This window comes from Rhinichthys klamathensis, unplaced genomic scaffold (assembly GCF_029890125.1).
Source record: "Rhinichthys klamathensis goyatoka isolate OS25496 unplaced genomic scaffold, OSU_Roscu_1.1 h1tg000065l_1, whole genome shotgun sequence".
NCBI classification, from domain to species: Eukaryota; Metazoa; Chordata; class Actinopteri; order Cypriniformes; family Leuciscidae; genus Rhinichthys; species Rhinichthys klamathensis.
In genome coordinates, this window is record NW_026606608.1 from 163,430 (window position 1) to 182,839 (window position 19,410).

Sequence of the window (19,410 nt, forward strand, 5' to 3'; positions counted from 1 at the left end):
TGGGTAGTGACGTGTAAAGGTTGTAGTCGGTTGAGCCTAGCCGCTGTAGCCGCTTCATATATTGTTTTTCCAACGTACCGGCTAGCTAGCTAAGTTTTGACAGTAGTGAGATGAACACGTCTGCCGTTCACTGAGCCTTTTCAGTTTGAACCCGAGCGCACCGTAGGCTTAAATCAAGAGAATAACGAGGTGTCTGTGCGGCAACTGCTTGCCAATGCCAAGCGAGAACGACCGCGTTTGCTGTATAAAGAGATCAGTATAGTCAGTAACGTTATAGTCTTAGATTTAAGATTTTAAATATGTAGTGCAAGGCAATTCAGTGCAATGGTAATTATTAATATTGTAATTGTAAGATTGAAAATGTACATAAGGTAGATGAGCAGAATAGTGTTGACTTTGTAAAGGGGGTTGCACACCGGGTCCGGACGAGAAGCGCAGCGCCGCGTCTATGACAACTCGAGGTTTCGCACACCGGACGCGCACTTTGTCAGTTTATGGCCAGCAATATTGTTATGTTTAAGGAAGGACATTATGGAACTAAGATCGTGTCTGTACTATGTTATGATTTGTACTGTACAATTAAATACAATCGTTGCTTATTAGTCTGCAGTCTGAATTCACTTTACCTCAGAGCGTCCGTTAACTGAATGAATTGAGAATATCACCTGAAAATCCGGTAACATCAGCAATTTTCATTCAACCAGCTGATTTCTGTAAATAAATGTAAAACTAAATGTATATTGCTGCGCAGGGTGAACTCAGTATATACATTAACAACGATTTGAGACAAATAAATGTAAATTTAATATTTAACTATGTAAATGGTGCTCTGTGGCGCGGCAGGATTTTGAACAAGGTCCGAGAGGGTATTTCTATGCGTTCAACATAGTGACTGCTTAGGGAAAATAAAGCAAACGACGGCGGTAGATGACTTATTAAATTATTTACACCGATAGTACGATCGTCTGATCAACTGCTGACAAAAAGTGGAGCTCTTTACAGCAAACGCTCTCGTTCTCACTTGGCATTGGCAAACTGCCGCAGACACCATCTATTTTGCCCCACTCTCGCTTCTTCAACTCTCTGATAATCTTCATTTTCATGTAACTCTTGAGTAGGCCTATCGTTTTCCGCGTTATTCTCTTGATTTAAGCCTAAGGTGCGCTTGGGTTCAAACTGAAAAGGCTGAACGGCAGACGTGTTCATCTCGCTGCTGTCAAAACTGGGCTAGCTACAACCTTTACACGTCACTACCCAGAATGCATTGAGACGTAAATAACTATGGCGGCCTACGAGTGAACGGATTTTCGTCTTTTTTTAATAAAATCAAAAACATTTGGAGTTTTTTTGTATCACGTTTTTATAGCCGACGCCCACGTTAATCTAATAAGGCCAACATGCCACACTAGTCGGGGTTCACTTTAAATACACAGGGTAAGATAATTAATGCAACAAAGAACAGGTGTGCACTAATCAGAAACCATGGCAACACAGGCAAAACAGTGACAAGGAAAGTAAACGGCACATGAAACTAAACATGACCAAGACAATAAACACTATAGGGTTGGAATTATGCAAATGTATCACCAACCAACATAAGGATCAAGTAATGCCTGGTACACATTGTATGATTTTGGTCCGTCCCAGATGAAAGATGACCAATCGTGGTGACTTCTGTGGTCGTGGCTCCTAAACGCTGGTCCTACGTTGTAGGAAATTTTATGGTTTTATGTAAAGAATTCACAAATATTGTATTAACATTTATACCCAGTCCCACATACCTGGAAATCTCACTGTAATCAATAGTGACCCTGATCTTTGGCCTGTAACCCTGTGTCATCATCCCTCAACCATACTGACCTCTCTGAGGACCTTGATTTCCCATCACGTGTGTGTCCTTCTTTCATCAGTGCTTTGACTGTGCCTCTCGCTGCCATCTTTTGTGACTGAGGTGAACATCAGAGTCGTGAAAGTAGATCATGGGAATAGAATTGCAAGTAGGGAACTGCAGAAAGCATGGCTTTAATCTCTCCCGATGCCAGCGGATGTGCGTTCAGCATCTGTGGGACGGCGTTGGAGTCGGGAGAGGGGGTGGATAAGCCTACAGCGTTGTGCTCGATACACCACGTTATTACAGCCAAAAACAGCACACACTACCGCAGGGGAACCATTACAAATGAGTCAGAGGCTTTAATGTATATGAGTGTGTGGGGGTGTGTGAGAGAGACTGTATGTTTGCACCATTTTCTACAGCATGATAGTGGGGTTTGTACGTTTGCCATGAGATATTTCATTTAGTTTGATTGCAAAATGCAACCTCTTGTAAGGTATGTCTTTTTTTTGTGTGAAAGATTGTTTGTGAGGAATAACCCAAATAAGGGTAGCACTGTGATCCAAGCTCTCTTTGACATCTGTCTCAAATAGAAATAACTGCAGCATTGCTCCCGGACATTTCTGCGTTTCGCTTTCTATGGTCAGGAGTTGAAATCGAGTTGGAGTTGTGTGCGCTGCTTCTTGTGAAAAAGAAGTACACTTTAAAAAGAGTACTTGTAACGGGAATAATATAGAGTGAACTGAATGAAATGGTTTTGGAAACATCTGCAAATGAATAAACATATATTGTAGGTTAAATTTATATTAAATGCAAATAGTTGTATCATTCTTTTTTTATGAACCGTTGAATTTAAGAGTGCTTTTTTTGAACCACTTAAGTAGGATTTAAAGTCCCCCTGTGGTGAAAATCCAGCTTTTAGTGTTATTTAAATGTTTTTAATATGCTTTAAGACAAACCATGTGTAAATTCATAAGTCGACAGCATTGCTGAGTATTTTCTGCTTAAAACTGCAGTGAACCAAAGACAGTCTCAAACACACGGTTTGAAATCGCTGGTGTTTCTGACGTCACAAACTACCTTGTAACCAATCAGATCAACGTGTGGTCGTCAACCAGTGGATCTCTGAGCTGAGTGAGTGAGTGGAGGCGGGGCTAATCTGCATATTCATAGAACCGCGAATACTAAATGAGGCAAGGGTGTCGAGTTACATCCAAGATATTTTAAGGCATGAAGAAATTTATTTCAAGGAATAAACATTTAAATATGTAATTTTGGTGATCAAAGATGAGTTTTAAGGTATACAATTATTGGCTACAGGGGGACTTTATAAGTACATCTTTATATTTAATGTCTTTGAAATGTAATGTGGTAAAGTGTGCTGCTGAACATACTGACAAGCTACTAACATTTCTATTGAAACTACATTATATTTAAATATATTTGTAATTTCACATTTGTAAAAATAAAGTTGCAATTTAGTGCATTTAAAATATATTTACTTTCAATACAACATTGAATAACACACTACAGCTAACATTATATATTAGTCATCACATCAAAGTAAGTCTACTTCTTTAAAACATGACTATTAAAAAAAGACTATTAAAAGTATGATTCAAAATGCACTTGAACAGAAAACTTTTAATTGGACATTACAAAGTACAATTTACTTAATTGACTTAAACCCACATGTACCAGATGTGGGCCGGATCTGGGCCGACACTATGTTGCTGTCTGGGATGCATCTAGAATGAAGGCTGGTATTTAGGACAGGGCCTCTTCAGACTCTTCAGGAACTCAACCAATTGATGTTCACAGAGAGTTGTCTCTGCACATTAAAATAGATAGATAACATCGAAAAAAACCTTACACTGTGATTATAGAGAACTAATGGAGAACTTGAACCAGATAATTTGCAAATAAATGAGTGTACAGCAGAAGATATTGTTGCTGATATTCCTGAAATGAGAAACAGGATCTGTGTGTGATTGTTGCATTGGCTCTACTCAGTTACTGCTCAGAAATCGGGGTCACTTGCATTGATGGTTCTCCTTTTTCTTTTCAGGTGGACGAGTAAAAACTTGGAAGAGGAGATGGTTTATTCTGACCGACAACTGCTTGTACTATTTTGAGTACACAACAGTAAGTAGATTGGTTTTCAGCATTATTAAGTAGGTGCATCATTTCTGGACTTTGGGGTTTGAGGGGTTATTCTTGTCCCAGATGCATTTTGATGGGTTTCTCCTGACTTTAGGACAAGGAACCACGAGGAATTATCCCTCTGGAGAACCTCAGCATCAGAGAGGTGGAGGAACCCAGGAAACCTGTGAGTGCCCGAGCAAACGTGAACGTTAGAGCCGGAAACCTCATGCCTAATAGTATGTTGTGTCTCCTCGTGTAGAACTGCTTTGAGCTGTACAATCCCAACCATAAAGGACAGGTGATCAAGGCATGTAAGACGGAGGCCGATGGGAGGGTGGTGGAGGGAAACCACGTCGTCTACAGGATATCAGCTCCCACACCAGAGGAGAAGGAGGAATGGATCAAATCCATTAAGTAGGATTTCCTATTGAATATATTGTTAAATAGTCTTGTTCAGTGATTTAATAACTGGCTGACACCCATTTGCTGAAGAAACACTAACTTTAGCTGGGCATTAACTTTATTCTAGAGCTGCTGTAAAGCCAAAACAATACCTATTATCACTGTAAAACTGCTTTGAAACAATCTATATTGTTAAATAGGGCTATATAAATGAAGGTGACTTGACTTTAACTCTATAACAATACCTAATGAGCTGCCACATTGTCAACAACAAGAACACGCGTAGATAAAGTAACTAACAAGCCAAGTTCATTAGAAAACGAGCCTCTGCTAAATATTACGTTGATTCTTGCATGTTTCGCTAAAATCTTTCAAAGTGAAATGTCCAGTGAGTGGTGCTAAAAGGTTAATGCTCTTGAAATGAATGCTTCCTACAGCAGTGGTTCTCAGCCGTTCACTTTTGTATGTCTTCCTAATCAAACAGACTTGATTCAAGTCATCAGCTCATTAGTACAGACTCCAAGAGCTGAAATAGGTGTGTTAGACAAAGGACCAGCGTTTAGAGACACTTTTTTATATATAAAAAAAAATTTGGTTACCATTATGGTGATCAGTGTTTGCTTTAGTTGGTCAGTTTGACCATTGGCTTTTTATGTGAGTTTAAGGTATTTGTAACTGTGTTTACCAAAACACATAATTTGTTTCAAAGAAAGCCAGACACAAAGATGATCAGGTGATATATTTTCCAGCATCATAAAATAGAATAATTCACTAATCTTATTCCTGACCAAAAGTCGATATTTGTTATTAACAGATTACATTCACCAATGATAATTTATTGCAACAGATCAAACATTCTGAATCTTGATTTTTTTTAATACATTACATACATTCAGTGTTACTTAAACCATATGTACTCTGAGCAGAGTTAATTTAACTCTGGGGATTTTGCTGTGTAGTATTGTACAAGGAAAATAGATCTTTATTAATCCATAATCTGCCCATGTAATCTTAATCTGTATGAAATGTATAAGTACGTGTTTGGAGTTTTGGCAAAGATGTCGGTAGAAGCACGTTTTTCCAATGAGCACATGTTTGTAATTACTAATGGTGTAAAAATGCACTCGTTTTCTTGATGTATCGATGAAAACACCCTGCCGATTCAAATGCATCAATCTTCAAATTTGTGTATGTTAGCCAATAATCAATTTACAATTGACCTCTTTTGGCCTTTGCTGCTTTTACAAACATTTTCCAAACACTTCTGAGGCTTAATTCGTCTCCGGGCCGCTTCAGTACAGTGATTAGCTCACGGTCATATTACACTCCAAAAGTCAAATGTAAAAAATATAATAATATATATAATATAATATATAGCCATATTTATGCATAGAAAAAATAAAGTCTATTTTTAGGACCATTTCATGTGAGTGGATTTTAACAGCACTAGTCATGATGGTGTTTATTCTCATCCTCAACCCTGTGTTTTCATGTGGAGATTAGTCAGAGCTTAACCCCCCCCCACACACACACACACACACACACACAAACAAACCATCAACTCCGGGGACCAGCAGACCTGTTGCGGTCCTCGTGCCTCCGCTAATCCAGGCTCCTCGTCTCCCAGAGATGTGCTGGAGGATGAGAGGCTTTATCACAAGCACTTTTTGCATAGTCCGCACAGTTATGTCCCACAATCCTTATCTGCTTATCTGTAATCATGCTTTATACGCTCGGGATATCGGACCATTCAGTCAGGCTTTGGAAACAAAAACAAGTTCTTCTCAGAGGTTTTAACTCATTCAGTAGAAATAAGTTGAAGCGGATGGTTTTGTCTGTGCAGAATTTAGAATTTAGAACTCTATGTTCATTCTAACATATTCTTAAGATGTTAGAATCAGTGTAGAAATTGCGAAGCTATGTTCAAAATGCATTACTAATAGGGGTGTAATGATACGTTCATGTCACGATTTGATACATATCACGATACTGAACTCACGATGCAATATTATTGCGATACTCCAAGACACATGATAAAAAGTTTACAAAAAATAAACTGTTGATTAAAATGCTAAATTTGGTGTTACATTGTGTGTGTAGATGAATAGGCTTGGACTTGGTGCTGAAACCCAAAACACAGGACAAGACACCAGAATAAACATATTCATGATTCTGAAGCTGAAAACACAGAATTATTGTAGATGAATATGCTTAATCTCCGTCACTGACTAGATATATTTAAAATAATGTAGGACACTTTTTACTGGTAACATTTGGCATTATCCTGACCCACAAATATTGCATTATTATACATTATATTCAACATTATATATAGCAGTTTAATGTAGTACTGACACTAAAACTCTGTAAACTTGAAATTTTTATTTATGTATCCACGATACATATTGTTATACATATTTTTTATATTGCGATATATTGACACGATATATTGTTACACCCCTAATTACTATCCTATTACTAAAGTCTATTATAAATCATATGTGAGAGGCATCCTGTTAGCGTTTTTGAAAATATGTAATTAGTTGTATTTTTAGTTTTATGGTTGACAGTCCAATCAAAAACTGGGTAGACTTTAGTCCAACATAGCCAATAGTCTTTACAATAAACACATTTCCCAGCAGCCTTTCACTTATCTTATCACAGTGCATTATGGGATTATAATCCATGAATTATTATCCCCTAATATTTTGAGCAGCGTAACAATTTAAATTTGCCTTCGTCTCTGGAGCTCACTTGTGAGGCCTTGAAATGCTGTCTACATAGGCAACTCACTATAGATGTAGTCACCTCACAATGAAAGAAGCTCTTTCTGCAGTGGAGGAGTTTCATACTATGCGCCGCGCTAACAAGATTCCTAGCATGAAAACTGTGGCCAGCCTTTAATCTTAGCAGGTCTGGCCTTAGCAGTCACCTTACACGGGGCAATCCCGAAACGCCACTCAAACGCAGAAAATCCCTGAGAGGCGGAGTTAAACATGGGTGGGGCGTGTCCTCAGAAACCATGAAACCAAACTAGGTCACTGAACAAACTATTTCCTATGATGCCATTAAGACAGGGGTGTGTGTGCAAACATATATAGGCTGTATGTCCATATCAAAGATGCCGAAGTCTCTCTCATCTCCTTTTAATTGGTTCCTTCAGAGCAAGCATCAGCCGGGACCCTTTCTACGACATGCTGGCCACCAGGAAGAGACGCATCGCCAACAAGAAGTGAAATCTACATCCAAACCTCTTCCTCAAAGCCGGTTCACAGCAACACACACTGCCTACTGGGACAGACTTTGTGCAGATGTGTGTTTGATGACGGGTTAGAGGAGCCCAGCGGCTGAAGAATTCAATGTTTATAGTTCCTTTCTTGAGTTCCGGACAGCAACATGGTGTCGGCCCAGATCCGGCCCACACCTGGATACACATGTACCGCGGATCTGGGCCGACACCATGTTGCTGTCTGTTTCTATTCATATAAAAACACAGCTGTCCTGACATGTTTGTATTTGCATGGATGTTGGTATGTATACCTGGGCGATGACATGAACTCTCACTGCAGAAAAGCCATTTATTTCGGAAGAGACGAGACCTATTTGGACGGCCGGTGTGATCGACAGTAACCCAGCCTTCATGGCCATTATGGTGCTAGAAGACTTCGTGTGTGCATGTGATCCAGTGCTAACGCTAGGTGGCGCTCTGGAGTCAGCTGGACTGATTTCATGATGTTAGAGTGAGAAACAGCAAATATATAACATAAATATATATAGATTTCAGCTGAATTCGGAACTGAAAACTACTCTTACTATTTTCACCACACAGCAACATATTGTCGGCCCAGATCCGGCCCACATCCGGTATTCCACACATACCAGATGTGGGCCAGATGATGTGTGCCGGATCTGGGCCGACACTATGTTGTTGTCTGGGTAAATATATATATGGTAATTCTATATAAGATACCCAGACAGCAACGTAGTGTTGGCCCAGATCCGGCCCACATCTGGTACGGATGTGGGCCGGATCTGGGCCGACACTATATTGCTGTGTGGGAAGAGTAGTGTACTCCGAATTCAGCATCAGTTTCTGTTGTCCATCAGAAGGTACCAGTCCATTAACCCTTTCCGTTCTGCTCTTAGATCTACTGTTGCATATGATGTTTTGATGTAATACGAATGAATTTGCTTGCTTTTGTGTTCTCTTTACAAGTATAGTTAAATATCTCCTTTTATATTTATTTTCTTTGTGAAATGATTTTATTCTACTCATAATTGGTAAACTATAGATCTAAGTTATGTGTAAATACTGTAAACATTTGTCCAATTTTTTTTTTTTTTTTTTTTGTGTGTGTGTAAGTACAATCTGTAGCATATATAAATCTACTGGCTCTTTATTGTTTGGGCTCTTCGCTCAGCAGCCTTAAACTTATGTACTTCTGTCAGGGAAAAAAAATCACCTTGCAATTCTGGAAAAAAAATAAGTTGTTTTTTTAAGAAGAAGAAAAAATCCAGTAGCAATTTATATGTGGTTGTAAAATAAAAGCCCTTTCCAAGGGTGGGATACTATCTCTAATGCCCTTTGGGGCTCCAGATTAATTTTTATATGTCTGTATAAGCTATTGGTCAAACTGTACATGAACTATGAATACATAAAACATTCATAAAGCTAAAGCTTTCACGAGTAATTTTTTTCCCCCACACATCACACAGGGCAATTGGATCCAACTAACTTTGATCATGTACAGTGTAGATTTCTGACGCAGCCACAACGTTTTTGATCAAACGTATTGACTGAATGATTCAAATCGAGTCCAATGAGAGGTATCGCTGTTGTTGATACACACACAGCAACATAGTGTCGGCCCAGATCCGGGCCACATCCGGCATTCCACACGTACCAGATCCGGGCCGAAACTTTGTTCCTGTCTGGATAGAGAGATAAAAATTATATATATATATATATATATATATATATTGATGGTTTAAGCAAACTTGTTAGTTCATTAAAAAACAAACAAAATAACAAAACAAAATTCACACACCACTTTTGGCCACTAGTGTCTGGTGTGGTCAGTGCCCCAATAGTGCTATTTCAGACCCTGCTGCATTTCTCCAGTCGCCAAAAAACGTCATTTCCGGCAGTCAGAGCATTGATTTGTAGAGTGGGAGGTTATTACACTTCTTACAAATTCAGTTACCGGTACTTAAAGAATACCTTTACGATCAAGCTTGTGTCGTTTATTTAACTCCCTGTCATCATATTATAATACACATAACATAATATACATAACTCCAATACATTATATATTTTTTTAAGAAAGTGTGTCTTCTCCTCCTCTCTGCTGCCCAGGGGCGTGGGGTGCCACCCTAAAAAATAGCTTTGCCACCCCAGATGACAGCTCGGATACGGAGGGGCGTCGGCTTAACTTCCACCCATCGGCTTAAAAAAAATGTTTATCTTAGGCTACTTCAATCGATTGGGTCACGAAAAGTACTTATCAAACATGATCTATAATTCACAATACTTTTAGTTTTAAGTCTGATGTCTTTATTATGTAGATAAAGTGCATTTCTGCCCCTGCAGCAGGCTAGTGTAAGCGGCAGATTTCAGGAGACAAAACTTGACAAAAAAAGCATGTGGGGAAATTATATGTGTTAATTATATAAATATTTTTAAATTAATATATTAAAAGCTTTTTATTTAATTTTACATAAACATAATTAAAACATATATTCAACATTTAACATATCTCCAAGATGATCTTACTTGGTTTGAGATTAATTAATTGCTATTAAAATGTAAATGTATCAAAAGCAAATATAGCCTAAGCAAATATTAAAATGGCAAAGCAATAAAATGTCTGTTCAAACTAAATAATATTTATTGGGACAGTGTTCGTCATATAGTGATGTCACTGGCATATCTTCACCCCTCCCCCATGCTTTAATCTTTTCGCCAAAAATACCACATGTGGCAAGGCCCGCGACCACCAGGCTGAAGCTTAAGTTTAGACTTTTCTCTTTTTAACAGTGGTGGAGGAAGTACTGAATCTCAGTACTTAAGTAAAAGTACAAATAACCAGATACATATTTACTTTAGTAAAAGTATAAGTAGCCTACAACGACAACCCTACTTAAGTCAAAAGTACCTGATTTTAATTGTAGGCTACTTTAAGTATTAAAAGTAGGCTATAGGCTACCACAATGGCATAACAATTTATTCTCTTAATGTCTATATTCTAATGATTAATAAAACTTAATTAAACCCAAATTGTCCCGTAAAGTTAATGGCATACGCAGGAATATGAATTTAAATGGATTTTGCGTATGGCCACCTGAATATGAGAGATCATAAGTGATATCAACACTTCTGTTCGCGGAAGGCTTTACACTAAGCAGAATTCTTTGTCGGCTGATCGGTGATCGGAACTAGCGGCAATTCCCTTTCACAGTCTGCGTTATTTCAGCAAGATTGGATGAACGTTATATTGTCAACCTCCAGTCACACAAAGACTTGCAATCTCGTCTGGTGAAAAGGGAAGGCGTCTTTCTTTATATAAAAACATTTTACATTTAGCCTAGTATCTTTTAGCGTATTCTTAGCCTCATTATTGTTAGTATTTTTCACAGAAACACAAAATGATAAATTAGTCTCGAGCACCACCAACAGCCCATACTTCTCTAAAATATCATCTTAATTTGCACCATCAGTTTCATAAACTCCCGGCGTTGCGTTTTAAATCCGATTTTTATTATTTTACGTTTATCAATACATTATAACATAAATACTGGTTTAAACCCCTGAAAGAAGTAGTTTTTTTTTTTTTTTTGATAAACGACATTGTTATGTTTCGCTCCTCGGTCTGCCCTTCAGAGAGCATCTAAAGCCGCTAAACTTATGGAACGTTAAACGGTTTCAGTCAGGGAAACTGTTTCTATTTATAGATTTATTTGGAACTATTTTCATTGGCGATATATAGAGCAAGTAGCTAATATAGAGTCATGTAATATTAACGACTTGTTTATTTCAATTGTATAAAATCAACGTCCTGCTGATGTTCGGGACAGCACTCTTCCTCAGCTGATAAATTTGCTTAACTAGGCTATTGTTAGAAATAGATAAAAAAACAAGGATAGCCTAGACTAGAGGAACGTATTATATTCTGAACTTTTTATTTATTATATTAGAACTTTTCTTATTTTCTGTTTCAGAAATGGGCTTTTATTGTAGTAATATCTGTTGATTAATTTTGTTTCAGTGGTCTGTTATGCTTCATAATAAAATGTATAGGCTACCCATCCGCAGCTTTACTTGCTCTTGTTTATGCACCAGCTGCAAATGCTAACAAATAAACAGCGCTAGTTTTTGTATCAGCAATCATGAATTAAAAATGCTCAGTCCGTCTTTGTTTGTATTGCATGTTTACTTTTAATTCAACGAAACAGCCTATATGTCTCCCATCCCTCACAAACTCGCGGTCGATTTCGTCATAATGATCGCCGCGCATTCCTCAGAACGTTCGGTGACGTTATAATGAGTGCAGCGGAATTATTCTTCTTGTAGCGAGTCGGCGATTGTGTGAGTATGCTTTTTACACTGTTTGGGGATCTGAATTTTAATATTTTCATAATTTGCAGAAGAATCTGCTTAAACTGTGGAATGTTATTGTCTCGATTTGCTGTAGCTACATTTAGATAAACAATAGGCATGGCTATATGATAATTTATATTCAAATGACAAAACGATAGCAGATCTGATGACACACTGCCTTAAGCTGATTTCTTTAATCAATCAAACTTGCCTCGACAACCGGCATAATAAAAAATGACTACATTTACATTATGTGCATCTGAGTTATGCACATTAGTAGGTATATTGATAAAAATAACAATTAACTTTTTTAGCTTCATTGTTCATTTTAAATACATTTTAAGGAGGCTCTCAGCCTCCCTTGCCTCTTCTGATGGATCACCACTGGGCATACACTGTAGGCCTATACATTTTTATTTTTTAGAAAATTAAAGGCCCGGGTATAGCCTACTTGATTTTCTCGCGCACAGTCGTGTCCGCACAGCTATTAGTGTAACACTGCACAATTTCTTATTTATACTCTACCAGATGTCAAAGAGCAGTACTGAGTCGAGTCAACATTCTTCTTAACAATCACCTAGCGTATGCGTTAGTGCGAACACAAAAATTGGCCTACACATGGATGTCTGTTGAACTTCAGATACCAAAATGTGGAATGTGGACGACATAAGTTTACGTTGCGCTTAAGACAACAAGCTTTCAGGTTCTTGTACTGTATGTTTACTCAAATAATCTCTTCCCTTTCTCTTTCTTTCATAGTGTTTCACAGATATAAATTGCATTGTTCACTTCTAGTTCTTTTTCTACATCATATCCAACATCAATATGAGTTTGTCAACCATGCCCACCATTTTCGAGAGTGCAGAGCAGTCCTCACCTACTGAATACTCAGATGAGCTCACTACGGCCCTTGCTGCGGGACGGTGGTGGGCGATAATGGAAGTTTCAGACCCCATACCTGAGGATTATGAGTACGGGGACTCCATCTCAGGCCATTGGGGGGAAACAGTGGAGGCAGGAGAAACATCATGTCCCTCATCCCTGGTCTTCAGTAATGCATCTGAGAAGGCTCATTTCCAGCACTGGGGTTTCTCAGATGCAACACGGAAGACCACACCGCAGTGGAGGCAGAAAACGATGCAGGGAGAACCCTTCTCTTCCAGATCCACACAGGGAGCACCTGTGCCCGACAGATCCACACAGCGAGCACCTGTGCCCGACAGATCCACACAGGGAGCACCTGTGCCCGCCAGATCCACACAGCGAGCACCTGTGCCCGCCAGATCCACACAGGGAGCACCTGTGCCCGACAGATCCACACAGCGAGCACCTGTGCCCGCCAGATCCACACAGCGAGCACCTGTGCCCGCCAGATCCACACAGCGAGCACCTGTGCCCGCCAGATCCACACAGGGAGCACCTGTGCCCGACAGATCCACACAGGGAGCACCTGTGCCCGCCAGATCCACACCAGATCCACACAGGGAGCACCTGTGCCCGCCAGATCCACACAGGGAGCACCTGTGCCCGACAGATCCACACAGGGAGCACCTGTGCCCGACAGATCCACACAGGGAGCACCTGTGCCCGCCAGATCCACACAGGGAGCACCTGTGCCCGACAGATCCACACAGGGAGCACCTGTGCCCGACAGATCCACACAGCGAGCACCTGTGCCCGCCAGATCCACACAGGGAGCACCTGTGCCCGACAGATCCACACAGCGAGCACCTGTGCCCGACAGATCCACACAGCAAGCACCTGTGCCCGACAGATCCACACAGGGAGCACCTGTGCCCGACAGATCCACACAGGGAGCACCTGTGCCCGACAGATCCACACAGGGAGCACCTGTGCCCGCCAGATCCACACAGGGAGCACCTGTGCCCGACAGATCCACACAGGGAGCACCTGTGCCCGACAGATCCACACAGGGAGCACCTGTGCCCGACAGATCCACACAGGGAGCACCTGTGCCCGACAGATCCACACAGGGAGCACCTGTGCCCGCCAGATCCACACAGCGAGCACCTGTGCCCGCCAGATCCACACAGGGAGCACCTGTGCCCGACAGATCCACACAGGGAGCACCTGTGCCCGACAGATCCACACAGGGAGCACCTGTGCCCGACAGATCCACACAGGGAGCACCTGTGCCCGACAGATCCACACAGGGAGCACCTGTGCCCGACAGATCCACACAGCGAACACCTGTGCCCGACAGATCCACACAGGGAGCACCTGTGCCCGACAGATCCACACAGCGAACACCTGTGCCCGACAGATCCACACAGGGAGCACCTGTGCCCGACAGATCCACACAGGGAGCACCTTTGCCCGACAGATCCACACAGCGAGCACCTGTGCCCGACAGATCCACACAGCGAACACCTGTGCCCGACAGATCCACACAGCGAGCACCTGTGCCCGACAGATCCACACAGCGAGCACCTGTGCCCGACAGATCCACACAGCGAGCACCTGTGCCAGACAGATCCACACAGGGAGCACCTGTGCCCGCCAGATCCACACAGCGAGCACCTGTGCCCGACAGATCCACACAGGGAGCACCTGTGCCAGACAGATCCACACAGGGAGCACCTGTGCCCGACAGATCCACACAGTGAGCACCTGTGCCCGACAGATCCACACAGGGAGCACCTGTGCCCGACAGACCTGGAGCACCTGTGCCCGACAGATCCACACAGGGAGCACCTGTGCCCGACAGATCCACACAGCGAGCACCTGTGCCCGACAGGTCCACACAGGGAGCACCTGTGCCCGACAGATCCACACAGCGAACACCTGTGCCCGACAGATCCACACAGGGAGCACCTGTGCCCGACAGATCCACACAGGGAGCACCTGTGCCCGACAGATCCACACAGCGAGCACCTGTGCCCGACAGATCCACACAGCGAGCACCTGTGCCCGACAGATCCACACAGGGAGCACCTGTGCCCGACAGATCCACACAGCGAACACCTGTGCCCGACAGATCCACACAGGGAGCACCTGTGCCCGGCAGATCCACACAGCGAGCACCTGTGCCCGACAGATCCACACAGGGAGCACCTGTGCCCGACAGATCCACACAGCGAGCACCTGTGCCCGACAGATCCACACAGCGAACACCTGTGCCCGACAGATCCACACAGGGAGCACCTGTGCCCGACAGATCCACACAGGGAGCACCTGTGCCCGACAGATCCACACAGCGAGCACCTGTGCCCGACAGATCCACACAGCGAGCACCTGTGCCCGACAGATCCACACAGCGAGCACCTGTGCCCGACAGATCCACACAGGGAGCACCTGTGCCCGACAGATCCACACAGGGAGCACCTGTGCCCGACAGATCCACACAGGGAGCACCTGTGCCCGACAGATCCACACAGGGAGCACCTGTGCCCGACAGATCCACACAGCGAACACCTGTGCCCGACAGATCCTCACAGGGAGCACCTGTGCCCGACAGATCCACACAGGGAGCACCTGTGCCCGACAGATCCACACAGCGAACACCTGTGCCCGACAGATCCTCACAGGGAGCACCTGTGCCCGCCAGATCCACACAGGGAGCACCTGTGCCCGACAGATCCACACAGCGAACACCTGTGCCCGACAGATCCACACAGCGAGCACCTGTGCCTGACAGATCCACATGAGTTAATATTTAACATTTAACTAATTGTTTAATCTCATGTCTTAAATGAGTACGTATTTTATGAATGTATAATAAAAAAAAAATATATATATATATATATACTGTGTATTTATTTATTTATTTCTCAATGACAACACATTAATTAGTGTTATTTAAACAGATCATTTTCATCTGCTGTCACTGGCCTGATTAAATTCACACACTAAGCCAAAGAATAACATTGTAACAACATATATAAATCACATTTACCACAATTTATGGCTAAAGATAATGGCTATGTAATACAACTGATTCACTATTTCAGTATACATTTTCTTGCAACAATAGCCTGACATCATCAGATAAAGGTTTGTTTTATTTTTATGACAGATTTAAGTCCAAAGACTTTTACTATACTTTACTTTTATCAGTGGAACTTTTGTATACAAAAAAAAAAATCATATATTTTGAAGCTTCTGGTCCATTTATTTGGTGCATGTTTCACTAGATTTGCTTTTGCTATGTATACTTAAAGATTCAGTTTTTCTGGAAATTGTACTTCATTCATAAATATTTATTTCTATAAATTATGCCATATATGTACATATAATAAACTGACTTTCTGATACAGTGTAATAAAAAAAAACATATGTAGGCCTAATTTACTGAAGGTTTTGATTAATATTTTGCATGGCCCTGCAAAAGAAACAATATTTCAGAATCAGAATGCATGAAAAAGTTGCAGAATGTAACTGCAAACAGAATTGCTAACTGCATTACTATGATACATATCAAGTATTCTAACTCATTCAACCTAATACTCCTATAATGATGTTCAATAATGATGGAAAAAATTATTCTCACCATTTCTGAACAAGCTTGCAATTAGGCAATATACACATCAAGCTTATATATCCGTACTATATGTTAAAACGCCGTATTTGACGGTATTTGGCAGTAAACGCGATTAATTTATGGCGTAAAACTGAACCTCTTGGCTTGCCATTATCCTAACCAAACGTGTTTTACACACCCACCCCACACCACTACTAAACCTACCTATGCGTTTCCTATGCACGTAAAAACTAATTTTCGCGTATAAATTGCACGATAAACACACTGCGTGCTATAGAGACCAAAACCAAAACAAACTTGAAGCCAATCAGCCGTAAGGGGCGTGGCCACTCATGAAGGGGGCGGGGCCTGTGCTGAATAGCGTGTTCGTTAATATGGGGGCGGAGCTATCAAGATAGGGGTGTGATCCTTTTGGGTAGGGGCGTGTTTGCTTTGGTGATTTCAAATATCAACAGCGTCTCAGAAATAGCTTACTGTACCTTTAAGGGGCGGAGTTTTCTAAACTGACTTATGCAGCAATGGCTTTGGTTCTTTGGCCTGATAGCAAATACTAGCTATCGAAATAAAACAATATATTACCAACTAGCAATCAACACAGATTAAGAACTCTTAAAGTCCCCCTGTAGTCAATCATTTTATCCCTTAAAATCATCTTTGATGGCCAATATGACACATTTAAACGTGTTTTCCTTGAAAATAATTCTTCATGGCTTAAAATATCTTGAATGTAACTCGACACCCTTGCCTCATTTAGTATGCGTGGTTCTATGAATATGCAAATGAGCCCCGCCTCCACTCACTCACTCAGCTCAGAGATCCACTGGTTGACGATCACACGTTGATCTGATTGGTTACAAGGTCGTGTGTGACGTCAGAAACACCAGCGATTTCTAACCGTGTGTTTGAGACTGTCTTTGGTTCACTGCAGTTTTAAGGAGAAAACACTCAGCAATGCTGTCGACTTATGATTTACACATGATTTGTCTTGAAGCATATTAAAAACACCACATAGACATAATAAACAACATTAAAAATTAGATTTTCACCACAGGGGGACTTTAATAAAACATATGTTACATAATTTATGTAAAGATATTGATAAAATACTGTTTGACTTCATATGGAAAAAACAAACATATATTACATAAAGAAAACAGTTATTATGAATTCATATGAAAATGGTGGCCTTAATTTTTTTGGGATTTTGAAACATTAAATAATACATTTAAAATGAATAGGCTAAAACTTTATCCCCTCACATATTCTTTCAAACCCTGGTAATACACATATTCTTCTTAGTTGTAATTATAATATTGATAAAATACCAGCAAAACTATCTGAATTTCATCACCAGGCCTTTTTTATCAAACTACTTTTCTTCACATAAGTATTATATACAGAACAATAAAGATATAATATTTAAATGCATCTACCAATACACCATCATCAAAGCAGTTATTTAATTTAAATGTTTTTTTTGCACATTATAATATTCCTGTAACACATTATGCAAGTTTTTGGTGCAATATGGCCTGAAATCATGTTTAGACATCAGAAAATGATTTACATTCAACAATGGTCCTCACCTACTATATAGTAAGTTCTTCTAATATTAGTTTAACTCACAGAACAGATCCATAAGAGCGTTATTTCTAACTAAATTTCTTTGCCTGATATTTACTCGTATTGGAATCATCTGACAGACAATATTGTGTGGGAAAAGGTTTGGCTTATACCTCAATATTCAATTACAAAGTCAAAGAGGCGTCATTCAGAATTATATACAGGATTTACCCAGTGAAACATTACTTTTAATAAAGTTAACATGTCAGATGCCCTGAAACTGTGGCTGGTTTATTCAGGCACTGCACATTCATAAGACCGTTCTGGCAAAATATTAGTGATTTTATTATAAAGAACATTCATTATTTGGTCTTTTGGAGAACTAGAGACAAGCACACTCAGGTTTATATAATACATTTAATATTTTAATGTCAAAATTCCATGTTCACAAATGTAAGTTTTCCTGTGAAATAAACCCTGTTTTATATAAGAAAGAAATGGCGCTTTATATCGACTCAATCCAATTTACAATGAAGCAAAAAATTAGAAAATGTATCAATATCTTTATGTGGATATACATTAGTCTCCAACTGTGTTACGTTTATGATGTATTTTCTTGTATTCTCTAACATTTGTAAAATACTCTTTATTTGTAAATAAAAAGGATTGATTGAATGATAACTCATAAAGCAAACTCTGTCACTAACTGAAAATGCTTGCCTGCAATGCAGATTGATAGTCTATAATACTGACAAATATATATAATTATATGTATATATCCTCATGATATGCAGCTCATGACGTTGGTTTTGAGTGTGGCGACTGCAAAATTAATAAACAAGGATTATGCAGGTACAGATTTTATCCAGTGTTAAGGATGTAGCAGAAAGCTGTGGACAACTATATAATATCTCATCACAAACATTTAAAAATGGACAGTTCGTCATTTCAGATGTGCAATATTACATATTTGTGAAATTCAAGATACATTTGTTCATCTATATTTGTTGTGTGTTCAATAGATACCAAGACGATTTCTGCACTTATTTACGAATTATTTAGTTACAACAACCTTTATAAGAATACAATTTGATATGAATAGATATTATATTGCATTACATACATACATAGTATATACACGCACATTACACAAATATCGGACTTTTCTTCAAAGCAGATTGATGTACTAGAAGGCTAGTGATCCATAATGGCTACAATTCATATTTGTATAATTAAGCACCATAAATATTTACATGGACGGACACTCAGTTGTACATTAAACCTTGATGATTATAAGCAGTGTGTGAATCACTCCAGAGAATAATACTGGGAACACTTAACAATAAGGTTCATTAGTTAACATTAGATAAT

At 40.3% G+C, this 19,410-nt stretch overlaps 1 protein-coding gene across 2 annotated transcripts in view; it reads left to right on the forward strand.

Moving 5' to 3' along the window:
- Positions 1–7,716, forward strand: part of cyth3b (cytohesin 3b) — a 51,631-nt gene extending 43,915 nt beyond the window's left edge. For both annotated transcript variants that reach the window (XM_056249956.1, XM_056249955.1), the window contains exons 10-13: positions 3,900–3,976; positions 4,089–4,160; positions 4,236–4,390; positions 7,542–7,716. In XM_056249956.1, coding sequence (XP_056105931.1) covers positions 3,900–3,976; positions 4,089–4,160; positions 4,236–4,390; positions 7,542–7,614 — 377 coding nt within the window. In that variant the 3' untranslated portion in view covers positions 7,615–7,716. The remainder of the gene's footprint in view (positions 1–3,899; positions 3,977–4,088; positions 4,161–4,235; positions 4,391–7,541) is intronic.
- The last annotated feature ends 11,694 nt before the right edge of the window (positions 7,717–19,410 follow it).